Source organism: Melanostigma gelatinosum (assembly GCF_949748355.1).
Source record: "Melanostigma gelatinosum genome assembly, chromosome: 18".
NCBI classification, from domain to species: domain Eukaryota; kingdom Metazoa; phylum Chordata; class Actinopteri; order Perciformes; family Zoarcidae; genus Melanostigma; species Melanostigma gelatinosum.
In genome coordinates, this window is record NC_136651.1 from 20745243 (window position 1) to 20763873 (window position 18631).

The window sequence follows — 18631 nt, forward strand, 5'->3', positions numbered from 1 at the left end:
TGTAGAGGATAAGAGTCAGTGCTAACCAAAAGCCACATTTGTTCCAGTTTTTATTCCGGACATCGCTGGGTGATGTGAATATTTTCACAGAACTGATCAAACTATGTACAATATATTACAAACATTTCAAATCAACTCAGAACAGCTTAAGACTGTTTGCTATTTAGGCAATTCAAAATATAGGAAACACAGAGAAAGAAACAATCATTCAAAATAAACCATTTCCTGCAATATATGTCAATGCTCATTATAGATGAATAATGTGAACTGGTCCTGTTGCTAATATCCTTTCAAAAAGCCAAAGTCCAGCTTAAGCTTGCGTTTCATAAGCCCTTTAAATTGCACAGTAGTTGAGATCAGCAACTGTGTCTAGTCTTATTGTTCAGTTGACTGGGTGCATTTGTTGGTATGAAGATGTTTACTGAAGTGGTACGATGACACAAGATGAAGATGGAATGATTTGGGGACTAGTCCTTGGAAGTAAATGTGGGCTCTGCTCAGGTGATACAAAGTTCCAGGTACTTTCAGTCAGTGATGTAAGGTAGTTAACATGTGTTAACACAAAAAACATAAAGTAACGCTACTTTAAGTGTAGCCACTGTCAAAGGTTTTGGTGGTTGGTTGTGGAACGAAATGTAGGCATTGCTCAGGAGAGGACACTAAATGCAAGGTTCAGGAACTTCCAGGTGTTATCAAGCCCATGTGTCATAACCTCCATGGTTTTACTGTATGGAGTTGGACAACCAAAAAATTAAGTACCAAACCATCAGGCCCTGGCCCTCAATAGTATTTGGTAAAAGGGGGGAATTTAGAAGGAGAAAGAGTCAGCAGTTGAAAACAAAATGATGTCCAGACATACACAGCCAAACAGTGCAGGGAAACATCAAAATAATAAAACAGGATCAAATGTGCACAGGGGAGCAAACAAAAGAAGATAAAGTACTTCAATACACTGGACCCTATTTTGGACCAGCTTGTGTGGGCCCTAGCAGTGCCATGGAGTCTTCATCTTCATATAAACAAGAGAGAAAGTCGATATTGAAGCTGTCCATTGTTCATTGTCTGTCCCACATTCAATTACTTCTGTGCTTTACGATTCAGAAGTGTATATCTAAAAACAGTGGATATGCAAGAAGAGCCTTCTATGTGAGCCTGAAAAGATTCTTAAAGGTTTAGATTAGAGGAAGCACCAGGTCAGGGGTTGTCAAGTACTTGCAGTAAAAGGCCATTGTTGCCTGTCACACAATAATGATGAAGTGGGTCTCACTTTTGCTAACCAAAACATTGCGGTTTGTAAAATGCAGTGGAGACAAAAGGAACAACTGTGTACCAAAGCTCACAAGGTTCTTAAACGTTCAAGTTAGTCAGTACAGAGCCCGTATGGGTCCCTGCAGTGGGAAAGGGCTTCAAATGCTTCCTGAACAGTACTGGGCTGATCAACTCATTGGGTGTACATTTGCTGCCATCTAGTGAAATCTAGTGGCTAGGTAATAACACTCCATTCGTGCATAAAATAAGATTCTTCAGTACATCAACACAATGAGCAAACAAACAAAATGTAATGCATTATTTTCAATATTATCAAATTAAAGGAATAAATAACAGAATATAGGAAATTGTGATGAGCATTTTACAGTATATGTGGTACAAGTAACCAATTCATTCAGTGGCAGAGACCGTAGCCTGTATTCTGTCAGACACATTTTACAAATACCAATTTGAAGCATTTATTTTGAGAAAATTCTTAAAGTAAACTCAATGTAAATACTGTGCTTGAACATTTGGGACTCTTATGGATGTTTTTGTTATTTTGATTCTATCTCGATTCGGCCAACATTGCGATTGGATGTTGAAATCCAAATTAGGTAGGCACCCTTGATTGAAGCAATGATGAATACTCTATGCAGGACAGCTACATGCAAGGCAAGGGTGACGGGACAGAGAGAGACAGATGAAGGCTACTGCAGGCTTTTTAAAACTAGGCTAACATTACTTATGCTGGAAGAAAGTTGGTCACAGGATTCACACATTGCTCATTATAGTGGTCCCCCAAAAGTCTCCTACAAGCTGGTGCAGGAGATTTGATCAATGTGTAAGTCAGATGACCTTCAGGTGTGGTCTGGCCAATCCAAAACCAATCAGATTGCGATGTGCTTGCAATTTCACCTGCATCAATATATTTGACCTGATACAGATAAGATATCCAAACACCGATCACATGTTAACACAAGGACCCCCTTACACCTTGAATTAAAATGCTTTTTGAGTGATTAGATTCTGTTTGGATAGTGCTTGACCTCATAAAAGTACAGGTGTAAAGGCATCCAAAACATATTGAGGACAGATCGTGATCCGATCGGCCAAACCACCATTGGTGGTGGTCAGGGACGCATTGTGACCACGCTGGACACAAGTGTAAATGCAATTGTGTTTTCAATCCACATACAAAAATGTGAATAGAAAAACTTAATTGCACGCGACTTAATTGCAGCCATTGGCCAGTTGGCGAGCTGAACTTGTCAAAATGGATATTCAAGACATTTGTGGATTGAGTCAAGAAAGAATAAAAGCAAAACTTGCCAATTCATATCACAATCAAGCGATTTATGAAGCAATGGCTAAGCAAATGTTGGAGAATAGCTACAACTGGTCGTGACTGCAATGCGAGTGATAGGAGGATGTGGCGTTCGGTTGTTTGAGATGGACAGATTAGGATCTCAATGTGGACACTGGAGACACATACTAGGTGTAAATGTAATCAGATCACATCATATCTAGTTACAATCTGGATACGAGACATTTTAATGCAAGGTGGAAAGGGGGTAAGGATCTCACTGAACGTGAGGCCTAAGGAGAGTTGCTCAGATTCAAATCCAGCCTTGGTTCCGCTGTCCTGATGTAATACTCCCCACACCGTTGATGGTTATTTTAAATGAACCGCAATGGCTTAGCAAGACGGATAAATCAATCAACAGGACAAATAAGTAATATGTGTAATATGGACTGAGTGGTGATAATGGTCACTGAGCATTATGTACGACTAATATGATATTCATAAATTATAGTATCCATGAATTATTGTTTTTTTTTGTTTCAGATTAAATGAAATAACTGTCTTCTATCTACTATATTATCCTGTATGGTGTGCTGATTAACTACAACAATCTGTAATTAGTGGGAAATTACCTAAAATCAAGTTTTGTTACAATGTGAAGAGGCACAGCTCAGAATGTCTTGGATGAAACAATTAGACAGATTTGAACTACGCTGAATAAAATAGCATTTAAATAGAACTTGTACCTTTGGTTAGCTAATCCAACATTGACTATTCCAACATTAAAAACATTGTCAGCAGCTTGACAACTATTCTTCTTCATGAAAAAAACCATTAACACACATCCAATCTTTGATATAATTGCTAATATTCCATCACATTATCCATTTTCTAATACTGTTGTTACAAAAATAGAGATTTGATTGGTATTGAATGTTATATGCAAACAATATAAAGGCTTCAGTATACTTGAAACATATCTGAAACCACCTTGTGGAATAATTCAACAATCACGCCCTATTTTAAGAAGGAAGGTGTAACCAGGTGTGCAGAGGTATATAAAGGTCACTTTTTAAGGGTGTAACCAAGTGCAACACCACAAATGCTTTGCCACCATTTGAATGTGGTATTGCCATTTGTATGATCTGTCGTATTGAGACAACAAGACACTCAAAAGACATTGAATTCTTGGAGATAGATCGGTGAGGCAGTCAGAAGGAGGCTGTGACAGCATGCTTTCTTAGTCTGCCTTTATGTGTGGTCATTTGGAACAGGTAGGTTTTGCCGTGAGCAGTGGTCACACTTCATATGAACAGCTTCGTTCAAAGTATACTTACAGACTGTACCTCCCAGGCATGTGGAATGACCTACGAAGACTTCATCGCAGTACACAAGTGGCTGTAAAAAAGAACAGCTATACCTCAAAACTAACCTCAGAACTCTACATACCCACTTTGTTCAGAATGAAGCCATGATACATAATTACAACGATAGTGTCAAAGTATAACAGCAAGAAACCAAGTGAAAGCATGTTGCGGGTATAAAGTGGAACAGCCAGTGCCGAAGCTGCAGACTTTAGGTGAGACCTGGTCTCTGTATTGAGTCTCTGTGGCATCATTTACTGTCCAGCTCCTTGTGCTCTGGGGATGGACTCTCTCTGGCTGGCAGGAGGTCGTAGTGACAGGGGATGTGACTATTTTTTGGTAGATCGTATGGATCTTGACCAAACTGTACGTCGCCATTGCTGTCTCCAGTCAGCTGGATGGCACTTACAGGCTCTGAAATCAAAGACAGGCAAGTTGAGAGTCGCAGGAAGAATAAAGTACAACGCTGTAAACTTAAAGGAACAGACCGACATTTTGAAAGATTTTGTAGCACTGAACTCAGTTTAAGTTGAGGTGAATCAACTGACAAGTACACTTCAATAACCCTTATTTAAATGTAGGTTCCAAAATGCACTAATAGCTGAATCCAGAATTATTTTCCTTCCTTCATGTTAATGAGCCCGAGACCGAAGTTGGAGGCGGGGCTAAAAGGAAACCCAGAGGGTGTTGTAAGCTATTCAGATTGTGAAGCCCCTTGAGGCAAACGTTGACTTGTGTAATGTTATGCACCATCCACTATGAAAAATTCCTTGTATGTGCAACATACTCTGGCAAAATAAACGGTTCTGAATCTGATTCTGATGTAGTTAATGCAATTGAAGCATACTCTATAAAGCACTGACAATGACAACAACAAATGTAAACATAATACTCACCAACTTCATAGACATTGCGGTTGTTGGTGGGGCTGTTGTTGCTGATCTCAGCGTATGGTGAATCCCGTCTGGCCGGTGACTTCATTTCTACGTAACCACACTCCGTGTTTTTGGCTGTCAGCGGGGGAGGGTCCTTTATCGTAGCATATGGGTTTTCAGAGCTGTTGAGGGAGCAGGAGCTGGCATGATAGTGTGTGCCCTTCAGATCTGGATGACATAGACAGAGGAGCCAGTGAGATGTGAATTCCAGCAGTTCATTTATTTGTAGTAGTTCATATGTATGTAATGTGTATTTACAGGACCTACCTCGTAAGGATTTCCCCATGTATCTCCTGTCAACTCCGTAGGCTCCTGGAATGAGGAAAAATAGAAATGAGAAAGGTCAGTGAATGGTGGAAGCAAAAGTTATGTGAAAGACTATTATGGCAAGATTAGGCTAAAGAACGTGTTCCTCAGATCGATTAAGAACTGTATGTTCTCGATTAAGAACATAACTAAACATCTCCATCCACAATGGTAGTGGCTTATGAAAAATTGTCTTTTAGGATGAACAATCAGTTGGATAGATATAGTCTGAAGTGGAACAGATACCTCGGTCACATAAAGAGTTTCTAAAACCTCTCAAAATCAGGTAACAGTCTTTTATTGCAATAATCGAATCGGCTTGTGATTAAGAAATGTATCAGCATTTCAGTGTTTGACCTTCGATAATGTTTCTCGGATAAAAAACATGCATTTGTTTAAATTGTTGCTTTATTTCTTTGTTATTTATTTCAAACCCGAATATTTAGATACTCATACAACACTGATCCATAAGACAGGAAAAAGAGCCTCCAGAGGAATGGGTCATCTGTTAAAACAGAAATATAAGTGTACTCGGCTGCAAACCGCCCCAGTGTCTGCTGAAAATCACGAACCACATCATCTGCAAAGAGCAGAGACGAAATTATGAGGTCCACAAACCAGTTTGAAATCCTGTCCATGAAATCACATACATGATTGCTTGCAGTGTTAAAACCCTGATGAAGGACAACACGCACTAGAAACGTGATGGACTTTATGTTGGGTATAGGGACAAAGCTCTCACTTTGGTCATAGAAGGACTGAATGGCTCGTAGCTCCGACCCTGGTACACTGTACTCCCGCAGTACCCACACAAGACTCCGGTCACGGTCATAAGCCTTCTCCAAGTCCACAATGTAGACTGTAGACTGGATTGGCAAACTGACCTGCAACGGTAAAGAGCTGGTCCACTGTTCAACTACCAGGACAGAATCCACATTGCTCCTCCTGGATCCCCCTTCAGCTTGACGGCCTCCTTCATCCCGCTGGTGTCCACCAGAGGGTTCTTACGTTGCTGCTACGATAAGCACTAATGACCTTCCGACCACAGCTCCTAGCAGCTGTTTCCACAATGACGAATATGAACATAGCCCACTCGGATTCCATGTCCCCAGTCTCCCCCAGTATGGACTTCTGGAGGTGGGAGTTGAAGACAGGGGCCTCAGCCAGACATTCTCAGTCCATCTTTGCTACATGCCTGGGTGTACCAAGTCTGTCACCACCAGGTGGTGATCAGTTGACAGCTCTGTTCCTCTCTCCACATAAGAGTTCAAGACATGCAGCTGCAGATCTGATGATACGACCATAAAGTCGATCATAAATCTTTGGCCTAGGGTGTTCTGGTACCAAGTACACCGTCCTATGCGTGCACATGGTGTTTGTTAGGACCAATCCAGGATTAGGGCAAAAGTCCAACATCAAAGCATCACTTTGGTTCAGATCAGGCAGGCCGTTCCTCCCAATCACCATTCATTGTTACCCACGAGAGTGCTGAAGCCCCCTGAAAGAACTATAGAGTCCCCAGTCCTCATTTCCAGAACGCCAACCACAGATTCCAAGAAGGCCGGGTACTCTGAACTGCTGTTTCTTGCAAAAGCACGAACAACAGTCAGAGACATCCTCACAACAACTAGCACTTGCATAGAGGCGACCCTCTCATTGCACGTGGAAAGCTCCAACACAGCGGCGCTCGGTCGGGGTTTGTGAGTATTCTCACACCTGCCCGGCATCGCTCACCCTGACAACTCAGGAAAAGGATAGAATCCGGTCCCTCTCCAGGTGTTTGGTTCCAGAACCAGTGTTATACATGGAGGTGCTCTCAAATCTATCTATAGTTGGTACCGCTCCCACACCAGCTCCGGTTCCTTCCCCACCAGACAGGTGACATTCCATGTCCCTAGAGACAGTCTGTCCCAACCTTTGCCTGCCGCCCGGCTCACATTGCACACAACCCTCTGCTTTTTTCAGGGCGAATTGCGACAACTCTGTGACAAAGTCATATAAGGTCAGTGAATCTCTCTTGGTTTGGCCTATCCCATGAGACCACTTTGCCTTGGAAGACCCTACTAGGAGCTATTGCCCGGACAACACAGCTCCCAGGATCACTGGGGCATACAAACCTCTCCACCACGTTACCAACGTATAAGAATTCCATTAACTACACTTTAATGTATTCTATGTCTCACCCAGTTCATTGAAGCAGTCTTCTTGTTTCCAGTCCGCAGGCAGTGTGCTGTTGTGCTCAGCTAGGGGAGCCCTTTTTCTCTGATCTACATTCTTCAAGTTCACAAACAGCTGGCTGCTCTTGGCCTGAAAAATGAAAGTGAAAAGGACAAACATCAGTTGGAATATATATAATTATACAAATTAATAAATAGAAACATTTCTCATGGCATTCTTACTTTGCCATCTCTTTGACCCTCTATATAGACTCAAAGTACACTTCCATACCTTTCCAAATGGACCATTGTTAACATGTGGAGAGCTGGTGCACTGAGTCAGAGTATGGTAGCTGGGGTTGGTAAAATAGCTGCTGGGGTGGGCCTCGCATGCTGGTGGGTGAGTATCTGAAAAATGAGATGGTGACAAGAAACCAGGAAGTTCGTCAGTGCTTTCAGAGCATGAAACCCAATATTATAAGCATCTCAATCCCAACAATCAAGTGTTCATTGGGTTTGCTTAATAGCAGTCCTCTTCATCCCTGCACATCCTCATGTGTGTACAAGTGCACTAGATTTACCTTCTTATATTTACTTTCAACAACATTGGGCCTCATGCAGGAAGTGATATAACAACTACGTAATTTCCTCTTACTTTTATTTGCATCCATGATTTGTTCTTATTTTGTTAGTACCCTTTGATTTCTGAGATTCAACAATGTTATCTTATTTTGGCACTTCTCTTAGGTACGGTAAGAGAGAAATGTTTTTGAGTGGTCAAGAGAAAAAAAGATCTTGTCTTCAGTTCACCAATTGTCTGTCCATGGCAAGGACACAACCTTTAAATTTGAGGAACATTAATCCCCTTTTTCCTGTAAAATCAATTAATTACTCTTTCCAGCACCGTGGGAAGTGATTAGCAGCCCCGGTTAAGTGCTGTTATAGAAGCAATACATTCAAGAAACAACTGATACCTGGAAAGACCAACCTAACATGCCTTGCAGTTTGAAGCCGGTCAACCTCTTAAGCCCTAGCCCTATTTTTAGGCCTCTGCTCGAAAATTGCATACCCATACTCAAGAGAGTCCACAGCTACAAGGTCTATTTTAATCATTTTGATGCTGAAATGGTCTGAGTCAAGCAAAATTTTGATTTTCGGAACCAGCAGTTGCATTGCTGTATTATAATTTTATATACTATAGAACTAAATATTAACTATATTGTAGGGGATGACCGAATTCACGTGGCCCCTTTAAGGAAAGGGGCGTAACCCTGGTGACAGGGGGGGTTAAAGGGTGGCAGGAAGTGAATGTGTGTATGTTTTTGTATTGATGGAAATAAACGGCCACAAGGTGCAGCCAAAGGGAATACTCGCCTCCTTGTTTGTTTCCACGTACCTAGATTGGTGACCCTGACGCTCCTGGACGTTTCCAGAAGATAAGATGTCGATGCACGCAGTTTTGCTGAAACTACCGGAGTTCTGGGAGACGCAAGCGGCGGTGTGGTTTGCCCAAACTGAGGCACAGTTTGCCCTCAGAGACATTTCAGCGGACGCGACAAAATATTATTATGTCATGGCAGCTCTTGGCAGTTCGACAGCAGGCAGAGTGGTGAGCATTCTTGAAAATCCGCCAGAGAGGGATAAGTACGATACCCTGAAAGACCGGCTGTTGAACATTTTCGGGCTTTCGGACTCTGAGCGGGCTCGCCGGTTGCTGGCTCTGAATGGCCTCGGTGACAGCAAGCCGTCGGAGCTAATGGACAAAATGTTAGCTCTGCTAGGTAAACACGAGCCGGAGTTCCTGTTTACGGAACTTTTTCTGCAGCAGCTCCCGCTGCAGGTGCCGGCCTCTTTAGCCAACACCAGGATTACCGATTGTCGGGAGTTGGCCGAGGAGGCCGATAAGTTCTTCCTGGCGGGCCAACAAAGCTACACGGCCGCGTTGAGGACGGCCCAAGCCACGGCGTGGCCGGGGGAGACAACGATCGTCGCCACAGCGGCAGCAGCAGCAGCGAGCCAATGGCGGGGAGCTACCGGCCTGTGCTACTACCACGCAAGGTTTGGGCCACGGGCTACAAGGTGCCGTTCACCATGCAGTTTTGGCAGGACGGGAAATGCCAGGGCCGGCACTCAGTGACTGCCATGAGCGTCGGTTGGGAAGGCAGGCTGCTGTTCATCCGGGACGACGTTTCCGGGCGGCACTTTCTCTGCGACACGGGGGCGCAGAGGAGCGTTGTGCCTGCATCGCGGGTGGACATGCTGACAGGGCCCCCTGCTGGAAGCCGCGAACAGTACCCCCATACGCACTTTTGGGACACGGTGCCTGGAGCTGTGTTTTATGGGGCAGCGTTTCAGCTGGGACGTTGTTACTGCCAAAATTGCCATTCCCCTGCTTGGCGCAGATTTCCTATGCGTTTATGGACTATTGGTGGACGTCAATGGCCGCCGCCTGATAAATGCTGTGACTTTCTGCTCTTACCCATGTACACTAAGTGGAGCGGGCTCTACCAGGTTGACTAACATGCTTGCAGTGGCTGATGAGTTTCTGCGTCTGCTGGCCGAGTTCCCAGACCTCTCGCAGCCCACCTTCTCCTCCTCCACGGTCAAGCATGGGGTGGAGCATCACATCTCTACCACCGGCCCACCGGTACATGCCCGGGCCCGGCGCCTAGATCCAGCAAAGCTCACCATCGCCAAGATAGAGTTTGAAAACATGGAGCGCCTGGGCATCATTCGCCGCTCCGACAGTCCATGGGCTTCACCCCTGCACATGGTCCCGAAGCCTGGGGGTGGGTGGCGTCTGTGTGGAGATTATCGCCGGCTCAATGATGCAACGATCCCAGACCACTATCCGGTTCCACATATTCAAGACTTTTCTACCCACTTGTCGGATAGTGTGGTGTTTTCGAAAATGGACCTGGTACGAGGTTACCATCAAGTGCCTGTTCACCCGCTGGACATTCCCAAGACTGCACTGATCACTCCATTCGGCCTGTTTGAGTTCTTGAGGATGCCGTTTGGCCTAAAGGCCAAAGGTCATAGGTCATTGGCCATAGGTCTCACCTCCGGACTCTATTTGAGCGACTCAGCCAGCACGGGTTGATCATCAACCCGGCTAAGTGCCAGTTTGGGTTGACCACCATTGACTTTCTGGGACACCGCATCACAAAGGACGGGGCGCTCCCCGTCTCGGCAAAGGTGGAGGCAGTGACTAACTTTACACGCCCACTCACGGTGAGGGCCCTGCAGGAGTTTTTAGGCATGGTGAACGTTTACCATCGCTTTATTCCCCGAGCAGCGCAAGTGATGCGGCCCCTGTACGAAGCCCTGAAAGGCAAGGCCATCAAACAGCCTGTGGACTGGACTGAAGAGAGGGAACTTGCGTTTGTTGATGCGAAAACAGCTCTGGCAAACGCAACAATGCTGGCACACCCGTCACCTAAGGCTCTGATTGCCATCACCACGGACGCTTCGGACTATGCGGTGGGCGCGTTGCACGAGCAGTGGGTGAAAGGGGCGTGGCAACCGCTGCCTTTCTTCAGTCGACAGTTGCGGCCGAATGAGCGGAAATACAGCACTTTCAGAACTTCATATCAGTTTACCACGGATCTACAGCATGTAGCGGGTAAGGAAAACCTGGTCGCAGACTGTCTCTCCAGGGCTGTCACCGGGGCTGTCCAGTTAGGCTTGGACTATAACAAGATGGCAGAGGATCAAGTTACAGACCCGGGCGTCCAGGAGTTGAGGACGGCAGTTACGGAACTGCGGTTGGAGGAGGTCCCGTTTGGCAAAACTGGCGTTACGTTCCTGTGTGACGTCTCCACAGGCCAGCCGCGGCCGGTTGTTCCCGACGAATCGAGACAGCAGGTTTTTGATGCTATTCATGGTATGTCACACCCTGGCAAGAGGGCGTCGCAGAAGTTGGTCTCAGCAAAGTTCATCTGGCGTGGGCTGAAAAAGGATATACGGAAGTGGGCCGGGACTTGTGTGGTGTGCCAGCGCTCCAAGGTGCACCGTCACATAAAGACCCCTTTAGCACAGTTTTCGGTTCCAGAAAGGAGGTTCGATCACGTAAATGTGGACTTGGTAGAACCTTTGCCCCCATCCCGTGGTTTCACACATCTCCTCACGATGGTAGACCGAATCACTCGTTGGCCAGAAGCTGTCCCGTTGTCATCAACAACGGCGGATGAGGTGGCTCGGGCGTTTATTCAGGCTTGGGTCGCCAGGTTCGGAGCCCCAGCTGACGTTTCCTCGGACCGAGGCCCACAGTTTACATCAGAGCTGTGGAATGCAGTTGCAGGAAGCCTAGGGGTGAAGCTCCATCGCACTACCGCCTACCACCCGCAAGCTAATGGTTATGCGAGCGGTTCCACCGGTCGATGAAAGCTGCTCTCCGTGCCAGCCTCAAAGACAGCAGTTGGGTGGACAGGCTTCGGTGGGTCATGTTGGGGCTTAGGACAGCCCCCAAAGACGATCTGCAAGCTTCATCGGCTGAGCTGGTTTATGGACAGCCACTGTGGGTCCCGGGGGAGTTTATCCCCAAAGTCACAGACCCTTGGTCTGCAACCCAGCAGCGGGAAATGCTCCACAGTCATACGTCCCGTCTAGCCGCAGGTCAGCAGAGTATGTGTTCGTTCGCCAGGACGGCTACCGTGGACCCTTTCAACCCCCCTACGTCGGGCCGTTTCGGGTGCTGGAGACCGGAGACAAAACCTGCAAGGTCGACATGGACGGCAAGCTGGAGTACATGTCGGTTGACCGCCTTAAACCAGCCAGTGGCGGGGCGTCAGGGCCTGCAAGGCCTTCTCTGCTGACCTAAACAGAATCACAAATGTAGCTCATGCGCAAGTTCAGTCAGGAAGACATTCGCTTGTGATCGCTGTCTCTCCTCTCCTTGTAATTACTCTATCAGCTGATTGGGGCCGTGCACGTTAAGCAACCAACCAGATTCGGCACACAGTTTCCTTTAGCCAATCAGCTCGTTGCTGTCAAACTTTAAAGTGTTCTCTTCTCTGCTGCTGTCAGTTGTCATTTCAGCGTTAAGCAGATGCGACCCGCCTCCACCCCAGTCGCCTCCAGTCAGCAGCACAGTCAGGCTCCTGATTCATCATCAGATGGCAACAACTCCTTTCACCACCACCACCAGTGTCTGGACTCCAGGGGGGATTAGGCCTGTTGGACCTCTGTATCCCTACCCTCGGTGATAGTACTTCAGGATGGAGTCCAATCGCCAAAGACTTTGCACTTTGCATATTTGAAGCTTGTATAATAAATCATTGTTAAATTATAAAACAAGTCTCTCCTGATTGAAAGCTATTTATATTAAAAAATAAAAAAATAAAATGTATAATTTATTTTATAATTTAATAATTTTTCTTAAATGCACTACATGTATTGTAATTTATAAAATTATTTTTCCCATTATCTTATTTTCTCATTGCACAGCTACTGTCTTCCTCAGTTGCTCTCAGCAACAGCGAAAAACATCATCGTGCATACAGGAAGCTGTGACATTGTGAAACAACAGTCTGAAGTTCTAAAGCGAGACTTTATTGATCTGTTAAACACGGTCAGCTCTGTCAAGACTGAGGTGTTTATCAGTGGCCCTCTTCCACCAGTCAGAGGAGGAGATGAAGGATTCAGCAGGCTGTTTGCACTGAACAGATGGCTGTCAACTGCATGTGCTGACCATTCAGTACATTTTATCAACAATTTCTACCTTTTCTGGGAGCGCAGACATCTTTTTGCAGCGCATGGAATTCGCCTGAACACGTCAGGGTAAAACTGTTTACCTCAAACCTGTTTTTCTCCCTGCGTCACCCGTCTGTCCCTACTGCCAAGGACAAGATACAAGAGGAGTCGAAACAAGAGATAACCACACAGCATCGCCATGGAGACCTTACGGGAAGGATGCCCCCGCCTAACGCCTAAGTCAAAAGGAGGAGTCTCCAACCTCATCATCAGGGACCGCCTTCGCCTCCGATCTCCCACTTTCCCCACCCTTCCGAGACGAGGAGTCGTTACCTCCCTCCCCAGCACCTACTTCCACCCCCCAAATTCCATCCAGGTCCCTTTCCTCTCTCACACTCTCCCCATCCTCCCCCCACCTGGAGTTCACTGACCACATGAAAGAGCTGGTCATTGCTGGGACCAAACACACTCCTCGCCACACTCCTCGACGGTTCCACAACCATCTTCTGTCTCCCCTACCTGATAACGGAAATAATTGATATCTTCTGGGTCCAGGCTACAAGGCTAATGATACCAATGACTCTCTCCAGGAAAAGTCGGGGCCCTGTATGCAGCTAGCCGCTTCAATTCCTGTCCTGCAAGTTTATAGAAAAAGAACGGTGAGGCTGCGAAGAAACAATAGTAAACATGCTAACTTATCAAACTTAGCATACATTCCTCGTCAGCCTGTCCAAATAAATTGGGCAAAGAAAGCTTTAACCACATTAAACTTAGCTTTGTTAAATGTCAGGTCTCTGTCAGGAAAAACATTTTTAATCAATGATTTTATTGTTGGGCACAAACTGGACATTTTGTTTTTAACTGAAACTTGGTTAAATCAAGATAACAGTGCAGCTGTTCTTATTGAATCAACACCTCCCAACTTCAGTTTCATGAGCGAAACAAGAGCGCATAAGAAAGGAGGTGGAGTTGCGGTTTTATTTAATGATTCTCTTCAATGCAAGCAGATGTCCTTTGGTCATTTTAGTTCTTTTGAATATGTGGCTCTGAATTCCTCTCAAGCTTTATTCCTAAACATTTACAGACCGCCTAAATACTGTGCAACCTTCTTTGATGAGTTTACTGAACTGCTGTCTGTAATCTGTATTGATTTTGACTGTGTTGTTATTGTTGGTGATTTTAATATCCATGTTGATAATCCCCAGGACAGAGAGTCTATAGAACTATGTGGTGTCCTTGATAACTATGATCTGACTCAGCATGTGACAGGACCCACCCACAACAGGGGGTACACTCTGGACCTAATCATCACCAAAGGTGTAAACATTTCCAAGGTTGCTGTGACTGATGTTGCACTCTCTGATCATTTCTGTGTTTTCTTTGAGAGTGCAATCTCCTTGCACACAAATGTCCAAACCAAGGTTGTGACAAAGCGTTACATCTCTGAAAACACCAGTGAACTATTTATTCAGAAGTTCTCCTCCACACCAGCCCTATCTTGCCTCTCTGTCAATGAGCTTGTAGATGGCATCAATTTTAAAGTTAAAAATATTATTGATGCCATTGCACCCACTAAAGTGAAGGTTGTCTCGGGTAAGCAAAGATCTCCTTGGAGAAATGCTATGCTGGTGAAAATAGAGAAACGAGAGTGTCGGAAAGCTGAGCGCAGGTGGCGAAAAACTAATCTCCAGGTTCACTGTGACATCTATAAAGAGAGACTTCACAATTATAATTTGGAACTTAGAAATGCAAGGCAGTCATTCTTCTCTGACATCATAACCAAAAACAAGAACAATACACGCGCCTTATTTGCTACCGTCGACAGGCTAACAAACCCTCCAGTGTCGGTAGCTGCTGAGCTCCAATCCACCTGGGCATGCAATCAATTTGCCTCCTTTTTTACTGACAAAATTCAGAAAATTAGACAAGCAGTCAGTGCCTCCACACCAACCACAGGATATGTGTTGTCCCGATCTCTGAATAACATCCATTCAAATATCATGACACAATTTCATTCAATCGACCGTAGAAGCCTAGAAGACATTATACAACATCTGAAGTCATCCTCCTGCTGCTTGGATATTCTACCAACACACATTTTCAAAAATATTTCAAACTGCATGACCACTGATCTTTTACAAATTGTAAACACATCCCTTCTCTCAGGTGTCTTCCCACAAGCCCTAAAAACTGCAGTTATTAAACCGCTCCTAAAGAAGGCTAGTTTAGACTCCGCAACGATGAAAAATTATAGGCCAATATCAAACCTCCCATTTTTAAGTAAAATAATTGAAAAAGCGGTTTTCCAACAGCTGACCAACTTCTTGGCCGTAAATAACTGCTTTGATGTTTTCCAGTCAGGCTTTCGACAGCACCACAGTACTGAAACTGCTCTTGTTAAGGTTTTCAACGACATCCACTTAAACATAGACAATGGCAGAAGTTCAGTCTTAGTGTTACTGGATCTCAGTGCTGCATTCGACACGGTCGACCATGCCATACTCCTAGAAAGACTAAACATCTGGGTGGGACTCTCTGGCACAGCACTTAACTGGTTTGAATCCTACTTGAAGGACCGAGAATACTTTGTGTCTGTGGCTGATTACACATCAGAGCTGACTAAAATGACATGTGGTGTTCCCCAAGGTTCAATACTGGGGCCTCTTCTGTTCAACATCTACATGCTTCCACTAGCTCAGATTATGGAAAGCAACAAAGTGTGTTATCATAATTATGCAGACGACACACAAATCTACATAACTATGTCACCAGGGGACTATAATCCCATACAAGGGCTGGGTAACTGCATTGAACAAACCAACAACTGGATGTGCCAGAATTTTCTTCAATTAAACAAAGATAAAACAGAAGTAATTGTTTTTGGTACCAAGGATGAACAATTGAAAATCACCGCTCAGCTTCAGTCACTGATGTTAAAACCCACAAACCAAGCCAGAAATCTAGGTGTAGTTATGGATTCAGACCTCAACCTGAACAGCCATATCAAGACAATTACAAAATCAGCCTACTATCACCTGAAGAATATATCAAGGATTAGAGGACTTATGTCTCAACAGGATTTGGAAACACTTGTCCACGCATTTATCTTCAGCAGACTGGACTACTGTAACGGTGTGTTTACAGGTCTCTGTAAAAAGTCCGTCAGAAAGCTGCAGCTGATTCAGAACGCTGCAGCTCGAGTCCTCACTAAGACCAGGAGGGTGGATCACATCACTCCAGTTCTGATGTCTTTGCACTGGCTTCCTGTAGAATAACTGACTTTAAAATCCTGCTGTTGGTTTACAAAGCACTGAATGGTTTAGGGCCAAAATACATCTCTGATCTGCTGCTATCTTATGAACCATCCCGACCCCTCAGGTCGTCTGGGACCGGTCTACTATCTGTTCCCAGAGTCAGAACTAAACATGGAGAAGCAGCGTTCAGTTTTTCTGCTCCACATATCTGGAACAAAGTCCCAGAAAGCTGCAGGTCTGCTGAGACCCTCAGCTCATTTAAATCAAGATTGAAGACTTTTCTGTTTGCTGCTGCCTTTAATTGAGCCACATTCAATTAATATATTAATCAATTTCCTGCATTTCTGCATTTTACTACTGTATTTTATTTCTTACACTGTTCTTAATTGCTGTTAAATCTCCTTTTCTTTTGCCTTATGTTTTGATGCTTTTAATGGTTTTAAAAGGACTGCACAATATATCGCCATTTCCTCCGGGACCGCGTTCGTGCAAGGCGTACACTATGAAACGCAGATCGGCAGAGATCTTTTCGAGACGTGGTTTGTGTGCGAGTAATTGCAGAATTGCGGCAGTGTATGGTTGATTGCGTGCAGCGTAATGTCTCAGGGAGACATCAATTATTGTTTCAATGTATGTTTTAAATCTCCTTTACTTTTTACGACTGAATTTTATTTCTTACACTGTTTCTTTAATTGTTTTTAAATCTCCTTTTCTTTTGCCTTATGTTTTGATGCTTTTAATGGTTTTATGTGAAGCACTTTGAATTACCTTGTTGTTGAAATGTGCTATACAAATAAACTTGCCTTGCCTTGCCTTGCCTCAGATCTCACCTCTATGTGTGTCTATGCCAGAGGCCTGCGGACTCGGCTCTGCTGCCAGTGCAGATTAAAGTACATGGGGACGATATTGTTGATTGTCATAGTGTTCAACCAATCAGATCTTTAGTTTGACATGTTGGGCTTATTCTTTGACGTGTCAGCGGCCGCTAGCTGGCTATAATGACGCCAGCATTACGTGCCGCTCGTGTCCAGGTGCACGCGCTGCCGCGATGCAGAGTGTGCTGTGATTGGTCAGTGGGCGGGCACGTGACTATCGTGAATCGAAACTTAACTTGCCAACAGAGCTTAGTTGGAGGAGTAAGACTTCAAATTGAAAGATATGGAAGAAATTATAACATCTTTAGGGTTTTGCCTGGTGTAGATTCAACCCCACAGCTAGCAGCCTGACTCAGCCAGGAAAAGGATTTGTATGAACGGTATTTCTTGCTGACAGCGTCGGAGAAGCGTTGCACATTGTATGGCTGGGAATGCGTTTCATTTTAAGTGAGCTGTTGGTGTTTGGAGCTACGCTAACCTGAGGACGCCATAGCATTTGAAAACTTTTGGAGAGACTCAAGTGGATCTACAACTCAACGAGCACGTTCGCAGGGAAACTGCTCCACAAACACGGCCTGGCGTGAGGTCTGCGCCGGCGGAGGTGGGATCCGGCCCGCTGCAAACCTGCTGCAGCAGACCGGAGAAATATAGCTGGGGAGGCTCGACTGTCACTGGTATCCATGAATCGAGAAGGACTTCTTACTGGAACCGAAACGATGTACTGGGATTAAACTCTTTAATTTCGGTAAGTGACAAACTGCGTTTGTTTTTTTACATAGTAACGTTACGACTGTTCATTTGTCTATCGTGTCGTTTTAAAAAATAATATTTGAATGGCTCGTGCTCTTGTGTGGTGGAATGCTTGGATCTGCTGCAGGTTTGCTGGATTGATGCTTCATAATGAGGTTATTAGGAGGTAATTCAACTGTAGTAGGACAGATCTGAAGGCCCGGGTATAAAATCCACGGCCCGCCACTGAAACCAGCACATCTGGACCTGGACCAACCGGTACGGTTGGCTGAACCCCCACGGCGGGGGCGGCCTCGGGCCCTCCCACCTCAGCACGACAAGACCCGGAGGGGGCCTTCAACGGTGGTCCTGCTTCCGGCCCCAGAGACACGGAGTCGGGCTGGTCGGTTGATCCGGGCCCCGAGACATTAATGGTTGGGACTAATCTTGGGAGTTAGTGAATTCTGGGGGGGCGCATGTAGGGGACGAGGGGGCGTAACCCTGGTGACAGGGGGGGTTAAAGGGTGGCAGGAAGTGAATGTGTGTATGTTTTTGTATGGATGGAAATAAACGGCCACAAGGTGCAGCCAAAGGGAATACTCGCCTCCTTGTTTGTTTCCACGTACCTACAATATATTCAATTTTCTTATCACTAAGAGTGTTCAATAATCCTAATAAAGCAGTTTGACACCATTTTGAATAATTTTGAGCAGTTATGAGGAGTCATATCTGTCAATCAAAAAGATATATGCCTCATAATGTGT

The 18631-nt window shown here is 45.1% G+C and overlaps 1 protein-coding gene across 3 annotated transcripts in view; it reads right to left on the reverse strand.

Moving 5' to 3' along the window:
- Nucleotides 1–4168: 4168 nt before the first annotated feature.
- megf10 (multiple EGF-like-domains 10) overlaps nt 4169–18631 on the reverse strand; it is a gene marked incomplete at its 3' end in the record, with an annotated part of 68524 nt that continues 54061 nt past the window's right edge. For all 3 annotated transcript variants that reach the window (XM_079289094.1, XM_079289095.1, XM_079289093.1), the window contains exons 20-24: nt 7608–7723; nt 7343–7466; nt 5121–5165; nt 4815–5021; nt 4169–4332 (exon numbers count right to left, since the gene is read on the reverse strand). In XM_079289094.1, coding sequence (XP_079145220.1) covers nt 4169–4332; nt 4815–5021; nt 5121–5165; nt 7343–7466; nt 7608–7723 — 656 coding nt within the window. The remainder of the gene's footprint in view (nt 4333–4814; nt 5022–5120; nt 5166–7342; nt 7467–7607; nt 7724–18631) is intronic.